We start from the raw sequence: 23,952 nt of genomic DNA on the forward strand, positions 1-23,952 counted from the left end.
TTCGTCTTCGGTTTCTCCACCTTCACGCCAGCAAGGCCCTGCTTCCGCTGCTGCTGCTGGCTGTGGTCGTCCTTTGGCATAACAGGCGGAGTTCCTTTTCTGCCTGCTGCCTCTCGTGTTCATTGGGTTGGCTTCTCGGATTAGTGATTCTTCGGTTTTGTGTTTTATTTCCTGGCTGGCTTGTGCCTCTCTGCACCCTTCTTCGCCTGTGCATGCTCGAACTAGTGATTCTTCGGTTTGTGCTCTCGGCCGGCATGGACCTGTCGTTGTTCATGTTGAATATATAAGCAAATATCCATATGAAATAATCCGTACAAGTAAATGATAAATCATGACTATGAAAACAACAAATAAACTAATTGTGTAGACTAGTAAGATAGATGAACAGATCACATCTAAACAAGACAAACCAATTGCATCTACCACAGAAACTAGAAGAAGAAACTCTAACAGAAGCTGAACGAGAAACGACAAGATCACATACTTCGCAGCAGCGTTGTTGTCGCCCATGTTGAGGTTGAAGAAGAAGTCGTTGAGGTCCGGGAAGAAGTTGTCGTTCTGGAGTAACTCGTTGTCCGATGACGACGTCGTGATGCCAGTAGTCGCGCCGGAGCGCTCCCCAAAAACCTGATTTCCCCTCACCCGTACAGGTTCACGAGAGGCAGGGTTCCGGAGGCCTACTGTCCCGGCAGTCGGTGCACGCCGACGGACGGGATGAGGAAGACGAAGGCGGCGGCACAATGAACTTGAAACAGGTAGTCGCATATGCGTCTAGTAGTGGCGGCTAGGGTTGCGCAGGGTCTTATGTAGTGCGGTTCGGGAAGGTCGTGGGGCATAGCCCACGTCCGAGTCGGCACAGCCACGATCCAGAAAAACCGGAAGGCAAAACGGCTGAGTAACGCGTCCGTTAATGACTCGTAATTGATTACACAATTAATTTCCCAAACAGGAAAAAGATAAGCTCTGCTCGGCGAGATTCCCGCAACCCGCGTCGTGTCGTGTCGTGACGAGGCGAGGCATGGAGAGGTGAGGCGGGCGGCGGAGGAGGAGGAGTGCGCGAAGGCTCTCTCTTCTCACTCACTTACTAGGACTAGAACAACCCACCTAATGTACCACTCCAACTCTCTTCCAACTAGCAATGTGGGACTAAACTTTAGCCCCCACTAGTGTGGTGCCACTAATTTTTGGAATGGGCCATGTGAGTTCCAGAATTTGATAATGGGCCATGGGCCAAAGGCCAAATGCCCAAAAATTTCAGCAATCCCCCACAAACTCTCATTGGCACATCTCATCAATAAGTTTTCAGAACACTGTTTTATATACCGGTATGTTGTGGAGACTGTTAAGTGGAACTTCCACTTAAAGCTTCATATTACACTAGATTGCAACTTGGATAGTGGACTATGACTTGAACTACAAGTTTTCTGCGCACTAGCTTCATACAAAGCCTAGACCGCTACTAGGCTTCCGCGAGGCTTCCTCGCGGTTTGGAGCGTATACGTCATACTCCAGGGCCTTTCATGAGTTTACTAGAGAGCACTCAACTCTCATAGATTGCGACGTTTAACAATCAGACTCATATAGGTGTGTTCTTCAAAAGATATTCTGCAGGACAACATCTCAACTAAAATAAGCCACTTAGAATACATTAAGATAATTATCAACCTGCCATGCAGATTAGGAGAGTATTGCATCTTACGGAGTGGTAAAATTGCTATAGGGATATATACTCTCCTCCCAGCTGACCAACAGCTTGTCTCCCAGCTCTAATTCACGGGATCTCCGATCACATAGAGTGGGTTACCACCGTGAGCAGCTCATAGTGTGGGCCTCATAACCATCTCCCTCGATGCATTTTCTATGACATTTCATGATAGTCCCTTTGTAAAGGGGTTTGCCAGGTTTCTAGACGTATTGTAACGCCCTGGGTAGTACCCCTAATAGATTTTTCTTGTCATATCTTCAAATCCATTGAGGACTATGACAAATCCATTGATAGTCCTGCACCGGTTTCTTCCATAAGAAAATAAGATCTCCATGGCGTTATGAAGAAAATTAATATTTGAAACAGCAACAAAATACATCACTGTGAGCGTACGTTTGTGATATACTTACTGAATGATGCAAAATATATACCGTAACCGTGCATGTAGCACTATACGATCTATAACTATCATATTCCTTATTTTTATATAACTTTTGTATTGTACCAATATGGTAATTTGGGCGCTTTGTACAATACAACAATATATTGATTTCAGCAAAAATAAAATTCTCGCATGAAGGAAGTGTTGTGTTTATCCAGTGTGCATTAGTTCTTGTTATTCAACTTACTGTTTTTGAAGTTGTTGCTAACTCAACAACAAATATGTTGACATGTTGCATTGATTTGATTTGAAACTTAAAAGTTGGCTTCGTATGAGTTCGAGCTATATTCATATTTGGTAATGGCAGACCCATCTTTTCAATATTTGTTTGGACTAAGGAAGGTTATATAAAATATATTAATTACCTATGTTCCAAAATATAAGCCTATTAAAAAACTAATTTAGCTTTCTAAATAGGCTTATATTTCAGAATGGAGGTACTACATGGCATTAGTAACTACTATATTAAAGCGGAACAAACTTCTTTTTTCTTACAATTTTGAGTTTACTTTTGGATTAACACTAAGCTGACACGTATGGGTTTTAAATGTTTTGATTTCTGCTGGGTATTCTTTGTGTGCAGTTTCGTTACCGTCTACGAATTTTTGTGAGGCTCAAAGTTTACATACGGCTGACACATGGATTCTTCTGTTTCTTTTCCTTCCTGATTCCTCGTTGGTGGGTACATTGGTTGTGTGTCTTTAGCGGTGACGCGGTTTAGAATTCTGTGTCCAGTCAAAGCGGTGGCGTTGCTCTTTTCTGTCCCCTCTTAGCTTTCTTCCTGAACGAGCCTTTTTCTTCTTCCTCTTTTTCTCTCCCCAATTCTTCTCCGCCTGTTCCCTCGCCCTACCGGAGCTCCTCCATAACCTTCGTGTTCGCTATTCCCACCTCGCCGCTGGGCAGCCCGCCCACCCGCGCGTCGTCCCGCCCTTACCGCCCTCCCGGACGACCCGCCGCTCGTCGTCGCGGCGATCTCCTCCCGTCCCGCATCCTCTGCAACGTCCTCCAAGCGTTGTTCTCCTCCCTCCCGACCCACGCCTGCGACGCACTCTCGGTCGCGACGCGCCACCACATGGCATGCGAGGCCGCGCTCTCGGCCGCGGCGCGGCGCACCGCCACAAGGCATACGAGGCCGCGCTCGACGGCTAGGTAGCCAAGTACCAGGCCACATACACCGTGCAGCTGGCGTGCGAGGACACCAAGGAGGGGTTCACTGAGGCGGTCGTCGAGGAGGTGTGCAAGATGGCACGCGCAGTGGCCGACGAGCTGCGGTGGCGCGCCATGGAGGTTGCCGTGAAGGAGATGTTCTCGCCGGTGCAGGCCGTCGAGGACATCGTCGCCATGGTCAGGCGGCACGGGACCAAGGCGAGGAGGGGCCCGGACGGTGGATCCGTGTTATGTAAAATTCGCCTCTTCCTTCCTCTTTCCCCCCCCCCCCCCCTTCTACACCTGACGGACGCTGGTGTGTGTTTGCAGGCAAGCGCAAGGGTGGGGATTTGAGTGGAGGAAACTAACTGGGTATCCTCCGTTGTCGAGCTAGCATTGAAGAGGCAGTGGGCGCTGTAGCCACGCTAGCATGAAACATCCGCCATGTTGAGACCTCAGTCCACCTGATCTTGCCCCATTTGCACCTTTCACAGGTACCCACACCAATATCTTCCCCTTTATTTGCCTTCTCCTCTCCTCTCTTTTGATTCAATTCCATTAACTTCTCAATTTTGGTGTGTGCAGATGCTTTTTAATCTATGCCTGTAAGGTGCTTGATAAAACTTCAAGCAGGCTGACATGGAAGAGCTATGAAATTTACCTTCTCGAGGTGTTTTTTTCCAGCATTCTTGTGACACGAATTAAAGAATAGGATATGCTGATATTTCCAATGTGAGAGAGACTGCTCTATTGATCTAATGCGGTAGATGTGATGTATCAACATAAGGAGGAGCTCCTCTTAAATGCTCAACGGGAGAAGCGGGTGGTTTTCTTGCTGTAGGTACTGTTTGATATCCTATATTGTTGTTTCTGGAGATGATCAATTACTAAAATTTAGAAAAAAGCTGTTGTTTCTATTACCATTGGTACCTTCTTGCTTTCGCTCTTTTGATAACTCCCTTTTCTTACCATGCAGAACTGAGGCCGCTTTTGTCACTATGCTAAATTCCAATGAATATCATAGAAAATTCAGATAATTATGCGATAGTAAGCCTTCAAGTAATATATACAGTACACTTACTATCATTATAAATTAAGACCGTGATGTTGTTCATGTCACTCAGCACCTATATCTTCATGATATTATTGAACTTCAGGTTCATGCCCTTGATAAAAAATACATCAGTAAAAAACTAGGCCTATTTATTATGTTTTAGGTGTGTAAATGCTCCCTGTCGTTCTTTGTCCTAGCTACATTTTTCTTGATATTGGTAAAGAAAACTATTTATGTGATGTCAGTCTGTAGAGGTGTGGATCTGTGTGAGCAGTTAGATCAGGTAACTATACTTATAAAATTAGTCCAACTCATTGCCTTTGAAAAGATTAGCTGGGCCAAGTCCAGACCATTGCTTTAAAAAAATTAACGGTTCCATTCCACTTTCCATAATATATGCTTCTTTATTTATGGTTGGACAGTCATTTGAACAATTAGGCCTTCTTGATTGTATCCTGCTTCTTTTTTTGTTATACTGTGTTCAGTTACTTCTGCTATGTAAGGAGTGGATATTGGTGCTAACAAATATTCTAAATGAATTGGGATGGATCTTTTTCCTTGATTGCTAACAAATATACTGTGTTCAGTTACTTCTGCTATGTAAGGAGTGTATTTTTCTTTCTCCATTATACATTTCTTATAGTGATTCTTTATTGATAACAGGAAACAAGATAGGATATGCAATAAAACTTGATTAAAATATTAAACATTGTTGTGCATGATGATTATGGTTGTCTGACTATTTAGATACGGTATATTCTACAATGATGATTTTGTCTGTCATCAAGGTTCGCTTCGAAGTCTCCTTGCTCCCTCCTTGAAGTTCCTTTTCTGACTGCTTTATTTTAGGATCCGAAGTGGAGGTTTTCGCACTGAAGTTCAGATCTCTATACTGTCTTTGAGCCCTGTTACATTTTAAGTATCAGTTTGTGATTTCATTTTGTTTATACTGCTGGAGATTTTCTTTAAGGTTCCGGTCTATTATCTTCTTTCTATTACTACATAATTTTTACCTTAAATACTTTGCCACTTTTTTAGTTATATATATGGCCAACTGATACTCTCTCTGTTCTCCAACCAATTAGAAGATTATATAATGAATTGAAGACTGTCCATAGTATTATCAAGCGTTGTTACTATCTACTATAAATATGATGATCACAGTTTGATAGTAAGTTGGATGATTTAACCGTGCTTTTTATAAAATAAACATATTGTTAGCAGATGCATTGTTGAGTATTGGCCACCAGGTGGGTGAATACTACTTATTCTGTGTTTAGACAAAGCACTACTGAAGTTTCATTTTGACTCGCTTTCTGATAATATGGTGCATGCTATGTACGAGCAACGAGCATCTAATTACAGTGGTCACTACAGATTTGTAATCCAGCTATCATCACATCATGACGAGCTGATTGTATGCCTTTAATGCCTCCCTATATATTAAGACAAGATATGCCTTGCTATTTAACTGTTAGTTACAATTTGGTACTGCAAAGGCAGTGTTGATGTGAAAAAAAAAACTATTGACAGCATGTCCTTACCAAATTTATATGAGACTTGGGACATGCAGAGCTAATATATTGATAGAGTCGCAATTTATAAGAACTATTCGAATATCTTGAGATTCGCAATAGAATTTGTGATCAAACAAGCCAACATAAAAACCATTCAGGTTAACAAATTTATATTCATAAGTTCCCTTTTGATAATTGCAACTTTGTAATCTATGCCAATTCATAGCTTATCGTATCCTAAAAAAGGTGAGTCGGGTACTGGCCATCATTTCTAGGTTTCGTTCAGTGATATGTATCTAAGTAGCTGCCAGGATGTATTAGTTTGACCCATGCACTAGATGCCAATATTATCACCATGCCTGCCAATTCCTAGCTTGGTCTGTTTAAATCGCCTTATTCATGTACTATAGTAACATTTAAATAGTTGACATCCATTAATTTGCATACCTACAATTCTGTTCTAAAGATGACCAGTCTATGTTGTTCTTTGTAACAAGAACAGAGTAGCACGTATAGAATGGATAGATGCTACGGGTATAGGCAACCACTTCCATTACACGCTGACGTATTGCTGTGGTTGTGATCTTTTAGGTTTTATCTATGGTCAGCTTCAACTTATGCTTCAGAGTGAACCGTTGACCATGACTGGTTATGATAAATGGATTTGCACTATTGGCAAGGTGATTTCAGACCTAGCTCGGTTTATAAGCAGCATTTTGCTAATATTGATAACCATCCTCCCTCTTGCCTGATTTGGAAAAGTAAATGCATGCCGAAGCATAATTTTTTTGCCTGCCTTATTCTTCATGATAGAATTAACACAGAGGACATGCTATTGAGGTGGCATTGGAATGTGACTAATAATCATGACTATATTATGCTGCTCTGGACAGTTTGAAGATTGGAGGCATCTCTTCTTTAATTGCATATTCAGCATCCGTGCTTGGAACTATCTACAGAGTCCATGGCATCCTGGATCAACATATGAATCCTTACTTGCAGCTAGAAAGAGTTTCAAAGGGCCTTGCTTCACTGAGATTGCGATCCTAGCCTGCTGGAGTATATGGAAACAACGCAATGGTTGGATCTTCAAGGGTATTTCAGAGGGTGGCGAGCTTCTTTCGTTCTTGAAGTAAAAGTGATGTGCTTCCTGTCTTATCATCATGGATAGATAGCCTACCATAGTTTTGTTCCTTTTCTTCTTTTACGTTATTTTGTAAATGTGCTTTGTACAGTTTTATGGGATTAATAAATTTTGAGGCTGTGGGGGGCTCCCCTACAGTAAAGATTAAAAAAAAAATACAAGTGCTCCATTTAATTGAGTATCTTTCCAGTATTTAGAGAGGTTTATGGTAATTTCTATAGGAAACATCTCCAATTCAGTTAATCTTTCTCTCTTTATCACCAGCTATCAGTCCCCCTTGTTATCCCCCCCTGCAATTTTATCTGTCAACAACGATGTTCTTCTTCTCCGACTCAAGGGATAGTTGCAGCCTAGATTCCTCTACAAAGCAGGTAAACTTTTCGAATTTTTCACCTTTTAAATTTTCCTCTTTCTTGCTTTGGTGGTTGTTCAGATTTGAATTTGAATGGGACTTCATGCTATGGGAGGTGTAAGTATCCATAGGATGAAGTCCCATTTATTTTGTTCCGGCAGGTTGAAATTTTGCTTAGTTTTGTATGATACTAATGAGTGACTAGCATTTTGTTTCCGCTCTGGGTTGCTCTCTACAGAACAAGAACCGATGTTTGAAATCTTAATAGACATCTGAAACCAATCTGTTGTGATTTGAGATTAATAGATATGATTGTAAGACTGCCATATTATTTTAAAGGTTTTACATTTTTATATGAAATGCTACCTGTATTATATATGTTAGGTCTGAAGTGCTACCTTGCACCCTCAGCTAATTCATCTTAAGCCCCATGAAGTGACCATCTTTGGGTACTATGGATGCGAGAAGATCTAGGGCCCCATGGAGCAGGACGGGACTCATGCATCGGCGTAAAATTGCCCTATATTTATAAGCATGCCAGTCCATCGTACTACTTGTACTTGGGCTCTATCTATGTAATGGTTCTCATGTGTTGCCCATCGAGCTATTAGATGATCATCCATCACAGTATAGTCACTATGCAGTATCAACTACTATGAACAGGTTTTTTCCATATATATCTGTCCCAGTTATCTATCATGTTTTATAGGACCTGGTTTTTATGCACATCTATTTATCTGGTAGATCATCAGTGATCTTCTTTTCATACATACTTACGAGATTTAGTCTAGATAAGTGGAGTCCTTATCTTCTTTGATAGAAAATTCTGTTTTGTATGATCAGGTTTCTATGCACGTGTATCTGTCCCACCTATCTCTCCGTTTTTGTAAGACTAGGTTTTTGTACACATGTATCTATTTGATGTATCATCAGTGGTCCTCTTTTCATGTTTACAAATTTTAGTATAAGCACGAGATGTCGCTCTTATCTTCTATGGTAAGCAATACAAGACACTGGCCATGTTGAGCCCATTCATCCTTCTCTCGGTACTTCCAAGGTTCTCCTGACATAGCGCTTCAGCATGGGCGCGGCGTGCCGCCGCGCCTTTTTTGGCTAGTACTATACTAAACCTGAATGTTAAAGTTTATCCATGATTTTTGGAATTTTTTTTTACCGTGTTTCTTCTGTTGACACGTGTTAGTTAGTACTAAATTAAGCAACTGTGTGCGTTTTGGGGGCTGCCTTGTTTTTTCGGACTAATTTATCCCCTCTCCGTCCTTTATTTCGTGAGTGATGTCGGGTGACCGTATTATTGTTGCGTTACTGTTCTTCCACCATCTGGTGGGCCCTGCCTCGCGCGCGCAGTTGAGGCATCGCCGCTTCGCCCTTCCTCCGCCTGCTACCTTTTTTACACTTTTTTCTCCTCCCCTATTTTCCTCCACCCTTTTTTCTGCCGCCGAGTTTTCCGTCGCCCCCTTCTCCGGCTTGCCTGAAATGGTGAGGGTTTCTGGCCAGCGATCTGCGCCCCAGTCTTTCCCTTGCCATGGTTCTCCCTTTGCTGCGGGGGGGGGGGGGGGGGGGGGGGTTGGCCGACGAACCGCTCGCCGTTGTTCATCCTCCTGCCGGTGCTCTGTCTCGCGGCCGCATTGACCGTTCTCTCTCCGTCCGTAGTGGCTGCGTCGCGCGGCCGGGGCTTCTCCCCTTTGGCTTTTTCGGCTGCTACTACGTCGCCTGCCGAGTTCGTAGTCCATTCGTTGTTACGGCCGGCTTGCCGACGAGTCCATTGGAATACCCGGGCGAGGTGGCCCAGACCCGACAGCTGCTGTTGGTTCCTCCCGGAAACTTCATCGAGTGGTGGCCGCTGGAGCGGCGACACCAAGAAATCAATAGCGGCTTGGTCATCCACCATCTGTGGAGGATAGGCACCTCCACCGAACTCCCCACATGGCCTACTCCCTCCCGGATCCCACCCTCCCAAGCTCTCCTGGCCGCGATCTCCCTTTGTCGAGCTCCTTCGCGCCCGGCGGCCATGGAGGACGCCCCCGTGCGTGTTGGATCCATCCACGGCCGTGGCGAGCAGCTTCCACACGTGCACGGAGAGGGCCTCGAGCCGCGTGGCACGATGGCCGGATATGCTGGGATCTGGGAGCCGCGCGGAGGCGGTCGACATCGGCGGCCTCGACTGCACACGAGGGCGGTAGCGAGGAGCGCGTTGGGGAGACTGCGCGGGTTGTACCGGGGGCATTTGGGGGCGGAAGAAGGAGTACCGGTCGTGGTAGGGCTCCCACGGGAGAACCCCGTCGCTGGCGACAATCGGAGGGCTGCGTGGAGGCATCCCCGACCGGCGGTGACAGGGCGGAAGAAGAGGTGTGTTTCCTTGCCTGGTTGACGAACTCAATGGTACAGTACCTCATCCATTCATCTGATCACCATGGAGTCGATCAAGATCTGCCTCTTTGCACAAAATTTGTGTTGTTTGATTCTTAGTTTTCAGAGCAGAGTATCATGGCCTGCAAGATCATGCCAGTTGTTTTCCTTACTTTTTGACAAGTTCTTGGCTACACACTATTGATTCAACTTTTTCTTTATGACTTATGTTTTGTTGCGATATTAATTTGCTGGATATTGCAATTTCAACGAAGAAAAATAGATTCTTTTAGATCAGGTCACTACTAGGAAAAGGCCTATAGATGGAAATAGCACTACCGGCGCATGATGCGTGCAATTAACACACGTCCGTTGGGAACCCCAAGAGGAAGGTGTGATGCAGACAGTAGCAAGTTTTCCCTCAGAAAGAAACCAAGGTTTATCGAACCAGGAGGAGCCAAGAAGCACGTTGAAGGTTGATGGCGGCGGGATGTAGTGCGGCGCAACACCAGGGATTCCGGCGCCAACGTGGAACCTGCACAACACAACCAAAGTACTTTGCCCCAACGAAACAGTGAGGTTGTCAATCTCACCGGCTTGCTGTAACAAAGGATTAACCGTATTGTATGGAAGATGATTGTTTGCAGAAAACAGTAAAGAACAAGTATTGCAGTAGATTGTATGCGATGTAAAGAATAGGACCGGGGTCCACAGTTCACTAGAGGTGTCTCTCCCATAAGATAAATAGCATGTTGGGTGAACAAATTACAGTCGGGCAATTGACAAATAGAGAGGGCATGACAATGCACATACATGATATGATTAATATAGTGAGATTTAATTGGGCATTACGACAAAGTACATAGACCGCTATCCAGCATGCATCTATGCCTAAAAAGTCCACCTTCAGGTTATCATCCGAACCCCTTCCAGTATTAAGTTGCAAACAACAGACAATTGCATTAAGTATGGTGCATAATGTAATCAATAACTACATCCTTGGACATAGCATCAATGTTTTATCCCTAGTGGCAACAGCACATCCACAACCTTAGAACTTTCTGTCACTGTCCCAGATTTAATGGAGGTATGAACCCACTATCGAGCATAAATACTCCCTCTTGGAGTTAAGAGCAAAAACTTGGCCAGAGCCTCTACTAATAACGGAGAGCATGCAAGATCATAAACAACACATAGGTAATAGATTGATAATCACCATAACATAGTATTCTCTATCCATCGGATCCCGACAAACACAACATATAGAATTACAGATAGATGATCTTGATCATATTAGGCAGCTCACAAGATCCAACAATGAAGCACATAAGGAGAAGACGACCATCTAGCTACTGCTATGGACCCATAGTCCAGGGGTGAACTACTCACTCATCACTCTGGAGGCGATCATGGCGGTGAAGAGTCCTCCGGGAGATGATTCCCCTCTCCGGCAGGGTGCCGGAGGCGATCTCCAGAATCCCCCGAGATGGGATTGGCGGCGGCGGCGTCTCAGTAAGGTTTTCCGTATCGTGGCTCTCGGTACTGGGGGTTTCGCGACGGAGGCTTTAAGTAGGCGGAAGGGCAACGCAGGGGGCCACACGAGGGCCCCACACGCTAGGGCCGCGTGGCCAAGGCCTGGGCCGCGCCGCCCTAGTGTGGCGGCGCCTCGTGGCCCCACTTCCTTTCCCCCTCGGTCTTCTGGAAGCTTCGTGCAAAAATAGGACCCTGGGCGTTGATTTCGTCCAATTCCGAGAATATTTCCTTACTAGGATTTCTGAAACCAAAAACAGCAGAAAACAGCAACTGGCTCTTCGGCATCTTGTTAATAGGTTAGTGCCGGAAAATGCATAAATACGACATATAATGTGTATAAAACATGTAGATATCATCAATAATGTAGCATGGAACATAAGAAATTATCGATACGTCGGAGACGTATCAGCATCCCCAAGCTTAGTTCCTGCTCGTCCCGAGCAGGTAAACGATAACAAAGATAATTTCTGGAGTGACATGCCATCATAACCTTGATCATACTATTGTAAGCATATGTAATGAATGCAGCGATCAAAAACAGTGGTAATGACATGAGTAAACAAATGAATCATAAAGCAAAGACTTTTCATGAATAGTACTTCAAGACAAGCATCAATAAGTCTTGCATAAGAGTTAACTCATAAAGTAATAAATCAAAGTAAAGGTATTGAAGCAACACAAAGGAAGATTAAGTTTCAGCGGTTGCTTTCAACTTATAACATGTATATCTCATGGATAGTGTCAATGTAAAGTAATATAACAAGTGCAATATGCAAGTATGTAGGAATCAATGCACAGTTCACACAAGTGTTTGCTTCTTGAGGTGGAGAGAGATAGGTGAACTGACTCAACATAAAAGTAAAAGAAAGGTCCTTCAAAGAGGAAAGCATCGATTGCTATATTTGTGCTAGAGCTTTGGTTTTGAAAACATGAAACAATTTTGTCAACGGTAGTAATAAAGCATATGTATCATGTAAATTATATCTTACAAGTTGCAAGCCTCATGCATAGTGTACTAATAGTGCTCGCACCTTGTCCTAATTAGCTTGGGTTAACACTGATCATCATTGCATAACATATGTTTCAACCAAGTGTCAGAAAGGGGTACCTCTATGCCGCCTGTACAAGGGTCTAAGGAGAAAGTTCGCATTGGATTTCTCGCTTTTGATCATTCTTCAACTTAGACACCCATACCAGGACAACATAGACAACAGATAATGGACTCCTCTTTTAATGCTTAAGCATTCAACAACAGTTAATATTCTCATAAGAGATTGAGGTTTTATGTCCAAACTGAAACTTCCACCATGATTCATGGCTTTAGTTAGCGGCCCAATGTTCTTCTCTAACAGTATGCATACTCAAACCATTTGGTTGTGAAAACCGCCCTTACTTCAGACAAGACGAACATGCATTGCAACTCACATGATATTCAACAAAGAGTTGATGGCGTCCCCAGGAACATGGTTATCGCACAACAAACAACTTAATAAGAGATAAAGTGCATAAGTACATATTCAATACCACAATAGTTTTTAAGGCTATTTTGTCCCATGAGCTATATATTGCAAAGGCGAATGATGGAATTTTAAAGGTAGCACTCAAGCAATTTACTTTGGAATGGCGGAGAAATACCATGTAGTAGGTAGGTATGGTGGACACAAATGGCATAGTGGTTGGCTCAAGGATTTTGGATGCATGAGAAGTATTCCCTCTCGATACAAGGTTTAGGCTAGCAAGGTTTATTTGAAACAAACACAAGGATGAATCGGTGCAGCAAAACTCACATAAAAGACATATTGTAAACATTATAAGACTCTACACCGTCTTCCTTGTTGTTCAAAACTCAATACTAGAAATTATCTAGACTTTAGAGAGACCAAATATGCAAACCAAATTTTAGCAAGCTCTATGTATTTCTTCATTAATGGGTGCAAAGTATATGATGCAAGAGCTTAAACATGAGCACAACAATTGCCAAGTATCAAATTATTCAAGACATTTTAGAATTACTACATGTAGCATTTCCCGATTCCAACCATATAACAATTTAACGAAGAAGGTTCAACCTTCGCCATGAATACTATGAGTAAAGCCTAAGGACATATTTGTCCATATGCAACAGCGGAGCGTGTCTCTCTCCCACACAATGAATGCTAGGATCCATTTTATTCAAACAAAAACAAAAACAAAAACAAACAGACGCTCCAAGCAAAGTACATAAGATGTGACTGAATAAAAATATAGTTTCAGGGGAGGAACCTGATGATGTTGTCGATGAAGAAGGGGATGCCTTGGGCATCCCCAAGCTTAGATGCTTGAGTCTTCTTAAAATATGCAGGGGTGAACCACCGGGGCATCCCCAAGCTTAGAGCTTTCACTCCTCTTGATCATAGTATATCATACTCCTCTCTTGACCCTTGAAAACTTCCTTCACACCAAACTTCAAGCAAACTCATTAGAGGGTTAGTGCACAATAAAATCCACATGTTCAGAGGTGACACAATCATTCTTAACACTTCTGGACATTGCACAAAGCTACTGGACATTAATGGATCAAAGAAATTCATCCAACATAGCAAAAGAGGCAATGCGAAATAAAAGGCAGAATCTGTCAAAAACAGAACAGTCCGTAAAGACGAACCTGGAAGGGGCACTTAACTTGCTCAAACGGAAAAACTCAAAACTAATGAAAGTTGCGTACATATCTGAGGATCACGCACGTAAATTTGCAGATTTTTTGATTTTTTTACAGAGACTTCTGCGCGAATTCGTGATAGACAGCAATGCTGTTTCTGTGCAGCAATCCAAATCTAGCATCAACTTTACCATAGAGACTTTACTTGGCACAAAAACATGATAAGGAGAGGTTTCTACAGTAGTAAACAACTTCCAAGACTCAAATATAAAACAAAGTACTGTAGTAAAAACATGGGTTGTCTCCCATAAGCGCTTTTCTTTAACGCCTTTCAGCTAGGCGCAGAAAGTGTATATCAAGTATTATCAAGAAATGAAGCATCGACATCATAATTTGTTCTAATAATAGAATCTTAAGGTAACTTCATTCTTTTTCTAGGGAAGTGTTCCATACCTTTCTTGAGAGGAAATTGATATTTAATATTACCTTCCTTCATATCAATAGTAGCACCAACGGTTCGAAGAAAAGGTCTTCCCAATATAATGGGGCAAGATGCATTGCATTCAATATCCAAGACAACAAAATCAACGGGGACAAGGTTATTGTTAACCATAATGCGAACATTATCAACTCTCCCCAAAGGTTTCTTTTTAGCATTATCAGCGAGATTAACATCCAAATAACAATTTTTCAATGGTGGCAAGTCAAGCATATCATAGACTTTCTTAGGCATAACAGAAATACTTGCACCAAGATCATATAAAGCATTACAATCAAAATCATTGACCCTCATCTTAATGATGGGCTCCCAACCATCTTCTAACTTCCTAGGAATAGAAGTTTCAAGTTTTAGTTTCTCTTCTCTAGCTTTGATGAGAGCATTTGTAATATGTTTTGTAAAGGCCAAATTTATAGCACTAGCGTTGGGACTCTTAGCAAGTTTTTGTAAGAACTTTATAACTTCAGAGATGTGGCAATCATCAAAATCCAAACCATTATGATCTACAGCAATGGGATCATCACCCCCAATGTTGGAAAAAAATTCAGCAGTTTTTTCACAAGCAGTTTCAGCAGTTTTAGCAATTTCAGGCAGTTTTGTACGCTTTGCACTAGGAGTAGAAACATTGCCAACACCAATTATTTTACCATTGATAGTAGGAGGTGTAGCAACATGTGAATCATTATCATTACTAGTGGTGGTAATAGTCCAAACTTTAGCTATATTATTCTCTTTAGCTAGTTTTTCATTTTCTTCTCTAACCCACCTAGCACGCAATTCAGCCATTAATCTTATATTCTCATTAATTCTAACTTGGATGGCATTTGCTGTAGTAGTAATCTTATTATCAATGTCCTTATTAGGCATAACTTTCAATTTTAAAAGATCAACATCAGAGGCAAGTCTATCAACCTTAGAAGCAAGAATATCAATTTTATCAAGCTTTTCCTCAACAGATTTGTTAAAAGCAGTTTGTGTACTAATAAATTCTTTAAGCATGGCTTCAAGACCAGGGGTACACTCCTATTATTGTTGTAAGAATTCCCATAACCATTACCATTAGCAGAAGGATATGGCCTATAGTTATTACCAGAATTGTTCCTATAAGCATTGTTGTTGAAATTATTATTTTTAATGAAATTCACATCAACATTTTCTTCTTGAGCAACCAATGAAGCTAAAGGAACATTATTAGGATCAACATTAGATCTACCATTCACAAGCATAGACATAATCACATCAATCTTATCACTCAAGGAGGAGGTTTCTTCGACAGAATTTACCTTCTTACCTTGTGGAGCCCTTTCAGTGTGCCATTCAGAGTAATTTATCATCATATCATCAAGAAGCTTTGTAGCCGCCCCCAAAGTGATGGACATAAAGGTACCTCCAGCAGCTGAATCCAATAGGTTCCGCGAAGAAAAATTTAGTCCTGCATAGAAGGTTTGGATGATCATCCAAGTAGTCAGTCCATGGGTTGGGCAATTCTTTACCAAAGATTTCATTCTCTCCCATGCTTGAGCAACATGTTCATTATCTAATTGTTTAAAATTCATTATGCTACTTCTCAAAGATATAATTTTAGCGGGAGGATAATTTCTACCAATAAAAACATCCTTACATTTAGTCCATGAATCAATACTATTCTTAGGCAAAGATAGCAACCAATCTTTAGCTCTTCCTCTTAATGAGAAAGGAAACAATTTCAATTTTATAATATCACCATCTACATCTTTATACTTTTGCATTTCACACAATTCAACAAAATTATTAAGATGGGCAGCAGCATCATCAGAACTAACACCAGAAAATTGTTCTCTCATAACAAGATTCAGTAGCAGGTTTAATTTCAAAGAATTCTGCTGTAGTAGCAGGTGGAGCAATAGGTGTGCATAGGAAATCATTATTATTTGTGGTTGTGAAGTCACACAACTTAGTATTTTCAGGGGTATTCATTTTAGCAATAGTAAATAAAGCAAACTAGATAAAGTAAATGCAAGTAACTAATTTTTTTGTGTTTTTGATATAGAGAGCAAGACAGTAAATAAAGTAAAGCTAGCAACTAATTTTTTTGTGTTTTGTTTAAGTGCAGCAAACAAAATAGTAAATAAAATAAAGCAAGACAAAAACAAAGTAAAGAGATTGGGAAGTGGAGACTCCCCTTGCAGCGTGTCTTGATCTCCCCGGCAACGGCGCCAGAAAATATGCTTGATGCGTGCAATTAACACACGTCCGTTGGGAACCCCAAGAGGAAGGTGTGATGCAGACAGTAGCAAGTTTTCCCTCAGAAAGAAACCAAGGTTTATCGAACCAGGAGGAGCCAAGAAGCACGTTGAAGGTTGATGGCGGCGGGATGTAGTGCGGCGCAACACCAGGGATTCCGGCGCCAACGTGGAACCTGCACAACACAACCAAAGTACTTTGCCCCAATGAAACAGTGAGGTTGTCAATCTCACCGGCTTGCTGTAACAAAGGATTAACCGTATTGTGTGGAAGATGATTGTTTGCAGAAAACAGTAAAGAACAAGTATTGCAGTAGATTGTATGTGATGTAAAGAATAGGACTAGGGTCCACAGTTCACTAGAGGTGTCTCTCCCATAAGATAAATAGCATGTTGGATGAACAAATTACAGTCGGGCAATTGACAAATAGAGAGGGCATGACAATGCACATACATGATATGATAAATATAGTGAGATTTAATTGGGCATTACGACAAAGTACATAGACCGCTATCCAGCATGCATCTATGCCTAAAAAGTCCACCTTCAGGTTATCATCCGAACCCCTTCCAGTATTAAGTTGCAAACAACAGACAATTGCATTAAGTATGGTGCGTAATGTAATCAATAACTACATCCTTGGACATAGCATCAATGTTTTATCCCTAGTGGCAACAGCACATCCACAACCTTAGAACTTTCTGTCATGTCCCGTATTTAATGGAGGCATGAACCCACTATCGAGCATAAATACTCCCTCTTGGAGTTAAGAGCAAAAACTTGGCTAGAGCCTCTACTAATAACGGAGAGCATGCAAGATCATAAACAACACATAGGTAATAGATTGATAATCACCATAACATAGTATTCTCTATCCATCGGATCCCGACAAACACAACATATAGAATTACAGATAGATGATCTTGATCATGTTAGGCAGCTCACAAGATCCAACAATGAAGCACATAAGGAGAAGACGACCATCTAGCTACTGCTATGGACCCATAGTCCAGGGGTGAACTACTCACTCATCACTCCGGAGGTGATCATGGCGGTGAAGAGTCCTCCGGGAGATGATTCCCCTCTCCGGCAGGGTGCCGGAGGCGATCTCCAGAATCCCCCGAGATGGGATTGGCGGCGGCGGCGTCTCAGTAAGGTTTTCCGTATCGTGGCTCTCGGTACTGGGGGTTTCGCGACGGAGGCTTTAAGTAGGCGGAAGGGCAACGCAGGGGGCCACACGAGGGCCCCACACGCTAGGGCCGCGCGGCCAAGGCCTGGGCCGCGCCGCCCTAGTGTGGCGGCGCCTCGTGGCCCCACTTCCTTTCCCCCTCGGTCTTCTGGAAGCTTCGTGCAAAAATAGGACCCTGGGCGTTGATTTCGTCCAATTCCGAGAATATTTCCTTACTAGGATTTCTGAAACCAAAAACAGCAGAAAACAGCAACTGGCTCTTCGGCATCTTGTTAATAGGTTAGTGCCGGAAAATGCATAAATACGACATATAATGTGTATAAAACATGTAGATATCATCAATAATTTAGAATGGAACATAAGAAATTATCGATATGTCGGAGACGTATCAGCGCACCAGCAAATCCATGCGCCGGTGGCAAATAGTGTCGGCGCACCTATATGTCGCCGGCGCGGCGATGGTGTCTTAATACCGGTGCACAAGAAAAAAAGATGCGCCGGCGATAAAGTTCGAAGAGGACCACTTACCACCGGCGCTGCAGCATGATGGTTAACACATAAAGCATGAAGAATGTGCCACGAGAAGTCATGCGGTATGGTAAGCCGTGTCAATTATGCTTTATGAACTAACCCATCATATATGTTCCCTTGTGTTGTCTATGTGGGTTAGGTATCTTTCCATGGGCATGCATCAAAAGTGAGATCTCATATAACCCATGAGAGGATGACGTCAAGTGGTGATCGTCATCAAGGTTGAGTTGGGCAACTTCAAGTTGAGCATCTCAAAAGGATCATATGATTGAATCTTGCCGTCCATTTGGTGATAATGGACATGTGAAGATGTGCATCAATGTAGCTTTCCCATCATGGTGTATGGGGAAGCATTTGTGAGTCTTCACGAAGTAACGATGATCAAGTAAGGCATTCCGGCTTGAGTGGAGCTTGAAGAGTTATCATCAAAATCAAGTGAGATGCGCAAGGCAAAGGTATGGTCTTGCTAGGTTTTCCTTTTACCGGTCTCAAGGTGGTTGTTGGGAGACCGGGTTATAGGATAGATAGCCGCACTATCAAGAGAGGCTTTCGGTTGGGTAACTTGATCACATCGTCTTAGGGAGCTCAATCCTTTGCATACTTTGCATATCCCTATTGCTTGTTGGTGTTCCTCTGTGTGAGGTTCTTGAGCTTGTTGCTAGCTTTATAACAAGCCCAAGTTCATCGAAAACGGAATCCATATGGATCCACTTTTGCGTTTTCGAATTTGGAAGTTTTACTGGTGTCTCTTTTATAGATAGGCCAAAACATTCATATTATGGTTTTTACTCCGTGGGTGGACAATGATGTTTCTATGCATAAAATTTTAGGGCTTGTTTGTTCTGATTCCAATAAGCCCAAGATCATCGAAGTTGGAGTCCGGACGCCAAAGTTACGATAGTTTTTGTAAAACATGTTTTCATGTTTTGCCCGGCCACGCCGGCCTGTGGACCGGCCTCCTCGGCGCGGACCGGCTCCGGCTCCGGTGACAACCAGGGACATGTTCTATATGTCCCCGATCTGCCCCGGTCACGGCCCGGCCTAAGGTCCGGTTTGGACCGGATGGTCCGGTCCGTGGCCCGGTCAGACCGGCCTCACACCAGGCGGCCCGGTCGGACCGGCTCTCACGCCAGGCGGCCTGGTCCCTGGCCCGGTTTGGCCCGGTTTGCCAGGCTGCACGAAAAACTAGCTCACAGATCTGCCCCAAACGGCCATATTTCGTTTGGCTATAAAAGGGGCTTCTTTCCCAACAGTTTTCTATGGTTCTTAAGCATCTTTTTTACCACCATTGTTGAACCTCTTGAGTTTGCTTCCTCTCCCTTCCCTCCTATGATTCTTGCATATTATTGGAGGATTTGAAAGAGGAGATCTAGATCTACAACCTCATCCAATCCTTTCCTCCTCTAAGTGAGGGGAACTCTTGGGATCTAGATCTTGGAGTCATTTGTTGATTTCCTCCATTATTCTTCCTCTCTAATCTCATCCTAGCATTTGTTACTTGGGTGGGATATGAGTGTGAAGGATTTGAACACCTCTAGTGTTCTTGCTTTGCATCATTGCATAGTGTTAAGCTCTCCACCACGATTAGTTCGAGTGAGAGACCGTGAGCTTGTTACTCTTGGAGGGAGACCTCCTAGTTGGCTTGGCGGTTGGTGCTCCGGTGATCTCTTGAAGGAAGATTGTGAAGAGGCTCGGGCTTCTCCTTCGTGGAGCTTGTGAAGTGGTTTTGGAGCTTGCCATCTCCGAAGTGGAGGAAAAGCTAACCATAAGGAAAGAGCCATTATCCTTCGTGGGTTTGGCTCGAAGAATAGGGTGAGCCTTTGTGGCGTTGGGGAATCCTTCGTGGGACCTCCACCCCTCCAAACGTGACGTACCTTCTTGCAAAGGAAGGGAACACGGGAATACATCATCGTCTCCGCGTACCTCGGTTATTTCTATACCCGAGCTTACTTTCCTTGTGATAGCTGATACGTCCAAAATGTATCTACTTTCCCGAACACTTTTGCTGTTGTTTTGCCTCTAATTTGTGTATTTTGGATACAACTAACACGGACTAACGCTATTTTCAGCAGAATTGCTCTGGTGTCTCGTTTTTGTGCAGAAACTCAACTTTCAGGAAAATCCCCGGGATTAATTCCAATGGGCCTATTTTCACAGAAGAATAACGGAGCCAGAAGACCAGAAGGAGGGGGGCCACGAGGCAGCCACCCCACCAGGCGGCGCGGCAGGCCCCTGGGCCGCGCCGGCCTATGGTGGCGGCGCCTCGGGCAGCCCCAGGTGCCCCCCTCTGGACTACTTAAGGCTTTCGACCTAAAAACGCACGGGGGTTAGACGAAATCGCCAGAAGACATCCAGAACACCGCCGCCATCGCGAAACTCCGTCTCGGGACCAGAAACTCCGTTCTGGCACTCCGCCGGGACGGGGAATTGGAGGAGATCATCGCCATCATCACCACCGACGCCTCTCCATCGACCATCCATGCTTCCTCCATCTATGTGTGAGTAATTCCCCCGATGTAGGCTGAAGGGGATGGTAGGGATTGGATGAGATTGATCATGTAATAGTCATAAGATTGTTAGGGCATAGTGTCTAGTATCCGTTGTTGGTACTTTTATGATATTGTTGCAACTTGTTATGCTTAATGCTTGTCACTAGGGCCCGAGTGCCATGATCTCAGATCTGAACATGTTATTGTTTCATGATGATATTCATTGTTTTATGATCATACCTGCAAGTTGTATACACATATTGCTGTCCGGAACCCGAGGCCTCAAAGTGACAGAAATTGGGACAACCAGAGGGGAAGGCGGTGATATGAGGATCACATGTGTTCACGGAGTGTTAATACTTTGCTCCGGTGCTCTATTAAAAGGAGTACCTTAATTTCCAGTAGATTCCCTAGAGGCCCGGCTGCCACCGGCTGGTAGGACAAAGGATGTTGTGCAAGTTTCTCATTGCGAGCACGTACGACTATATATGGAACACATGCCTATGATTGTTTAGTACTTGGATACTGTTTTATTTCTATCTGCAAATTCCCTACCTTGATTGTTACATGAGTTCTCTTATCCATGCAGCGCCCGTTCATCCATCCCTGTGCCTACAGTATTTTAATCCTGTTGTTTACTATAATCACTACTGCTGTCTTTGTTGCACTGCTGCTGATATTTCACTACTGCTACTGCTATAAAATTGTTGCCACTGATAAACTCTTGCGAGCAAGTCTATTTCCAGGTGCAGCTGAATTGACAACTTCGTTGTTAAGGCTTACAAATATTCTTTGGCTCCCCTTGTGTCGAATCAATAAATTGGGTTTTACTTCCCTCGAAGACTGTTGCGATCCCCTATACTTGTGGATCATCAATAGCCATCGTGCTTGAAGTACATATATCTTGCTATCACTTGTGCTACATATATCTTGTGCCTATCTTGCTTAGCTCTAGTTGTTGTTATTGCACTTAGGTGAGCCTAGGATATTTAGGGTTTGTGCTTGTAAACTAAACGTTAGTTTAATTCCGCATTCTTACAAGTCAAATCTGTAAGAGTTTTTAAAACGCCTATTCACCCCTCTCTAGGCGACATCTCGTCCTTTCAAATATGAAAATATATTCTATTATGGTTCTAATACTATTGTTTTGATATTGCAGATTCTTATACTTCCATTTGCACTATATGTAATATGAAAATATATTCTATTATGGTTATAATACTATTGTTTTGATATTGCAGATTCTTATACTTTTTTGTGCATAGTTGGCGAACTTTGCGACATTTGACTTTGACAAAACCTAATCGTCCGAGTAATATGGAACGGTGGAAGTATATATAATGCAGTGAAATTAAGCAATCAATTAAAGTACATAAAAAAGGAGAGTTCCGATAATAAACAACATCAAAGTACTCCTATGAAACTAGCTATGGGGTTACCATTATGGGGATAGAAAATCTAAGCAAAACCACGCGTTCGAAACTGTCTAGTTCTCTTTAGAGGGGTCGAGGACATGCCCCGCAAAGACAACAACGCCGGTATCCTCCTCGACAATGAAGTACACGAAGGAATGATCAGCTACAAAATCCACTCGTGGAGGCGACGGTGGCGGTATTGCGCTACATCCATACTGAATGCTCATGACGGAAGCAGCTGCAGCTTCGGTACCTTGCTCGTTAACCTCGATGGCCGCCTTGTGGATGACCTCACTCACTTCCAGTGGTAAGCCAGACTCATTGTCCTCCACCATATCAGACAGATCGGCCAGATCGCCGAACGGCAATTGAAGCCCCAGGTTCTTGAGGATTGCAACGATGCTGCCTTGGAATGACAGCTTGAATTTGGGCAACCGGAACTGGCTGACGGCGAGCATATTCTTCGGCAGGTGCTGGTGCATGAAGCCAGGCTGGGACGCTATCGTGTCAACCAGGCTCCGCAAGCCATCGACGGCGTCCGGGAGGAAGATGCACATGGAGAATTGTGTGCGTTTGTTACGACGATAGGGGACATAATATGGCGTGGGAGTGCCGGACGGAGTAAGGTTGGAGAAATACGGATGGCCGGCCGGATGGGCGGTGTCATCGTACTGGCTGTGGTCACTCAGAAGGAATGCACCATCACGAGTGCAGAGGACGGACTGACCCGCGAAAGGATCGCTCTGCATCTGGTACTGGAGCTTGAGGACCTTGAACCCGTCGTGCACGGCGATGTACTGGCGATCCCAGCTTTGCATGAAGGGGACGTCGACGGTGCTGCCGTCGAGCCGGTGGAAAAGCTTGTTTGTCGTGTCCCTCTTATCGAAGGACTCGGCCCAGCTTCCCCTGAAGTACATGGCGTTGCCGAGCACGACGCGGGTGAGCGGCTTTATCGCTTCCGGACCAAAGACGGAGCCGATCAGGTTCTGCGTCACCTGTGCGACCCAGGCGTTGATCTGGTCCCGCGCCGCCTCCGGATCGTTGGTGAAGTCGACGGTGCTCGCCTCGGCCTTGTACGTGCCCACCACGGCCTCGCGGAAGGCTGGTTTCAGCGGGCACGTCAGGTCGCTCCAGACGCCGCACGCGAACGCGACGCGCGGCCCGCCATAGCCTGAGTGGTCCTTGAGCACGTCCTCCGCCACGCCGGAGACGAACTCCTCGAGCTCGCCGCGTGACCGCGCGCCGAGGACGCAGAGGATCTCGTCCAGGGTGTCGCCCCGCGCGCCGGCGGCCAGGAGCCCGAGCGCCGCGTAGATGGACAGGGGCGAGAACACCAGGTTGCCGCCCGCGTCCGCCTCGGCGAGGCGTCTCGCGATTCCGGCGGCGAGCATGGCCAGGCCGCGAGAGCCGGGCCGCGTCGGGAGGTCCCCTGTCAAGTCCATCGCCTGCTTTCGGGACTGAGAGAAACAAGAATCGGTTCTTCTCTTCGTTTCGTTTGATTTGATTGATGCACGGTGTCGGTGGGTGATCGCCTGCAAGAATCGGGTAACTTTTATGCACGCCGGAGCGGCGATTGCTATAGGTGGTATGCTTCGGTTCTAGAAGAACTTGGTAGGTTTGCGTTCCGGTTTCTGTTCCTTTCTGTTTTTCCTTCTGCACTTCTATATTTTTCAGACGTTTACGACTCGGTCTATTTGTGAGATGCACG

The 23,952-nt window shown here is 44.0% G+C and overlaps 1 protein-coding gene and 1 long non-coding RNA gene across 2 annotated transcripts; one reads left to right on the forward strand and one right to left on the reverse strand.

Moving 5' to 3' along the window:
• The first annotated feature begins 3,614 nt into the window (after nucleotides 1-3,614).
• Nucleotides 3,615-8,130, forward strand: LOC127335654 (uncharacterized). Its single transcript, XR_007872913.2, has 2 exons — nucleotides 3,615-3,787; nucleotides 3,879-8,130. It is a non-coding gene; the product is annotated as an uncharacterized lncRNA (long non-coding RNA).
• Nucleotides 8,131-22,140: 14,010 nt separating this feature from the next.
• Nucleotides 22,141-23,728, reverse strand: LOC127335652 (putative serpin-Z8). Its single transcript, XM_051362372.2, has one exon. It carries the CDS (start codon nucleotides 23,684-23,686, stop codon nucleotides 22,316-22,318), a length of 1,371 nt encoding a protein of 456 aa, XP_051218332.1. The 5' UTR covers nucleotides 23,687-23,728; the 3' UTR covers nucleotides 22,141-22,315.
• Nucleotides 23,729-23,952: the final 224 nt, after the last annotated feature.

Source organism: Lolium perenne, chromosome 2 (genome assembly GCF_019359855.2).
Source record: "Lolium perenne isolate Kyuss_39 chromosome 2, Kyuss_2.0, whole genome shotgun sequence".
Taxonomy (NCBI): Eukaryota; Viridiplantae; Streptophyta; class Magnoliopsida; order Poales; family Poaceae; genus Lolium; species Lolium perenne.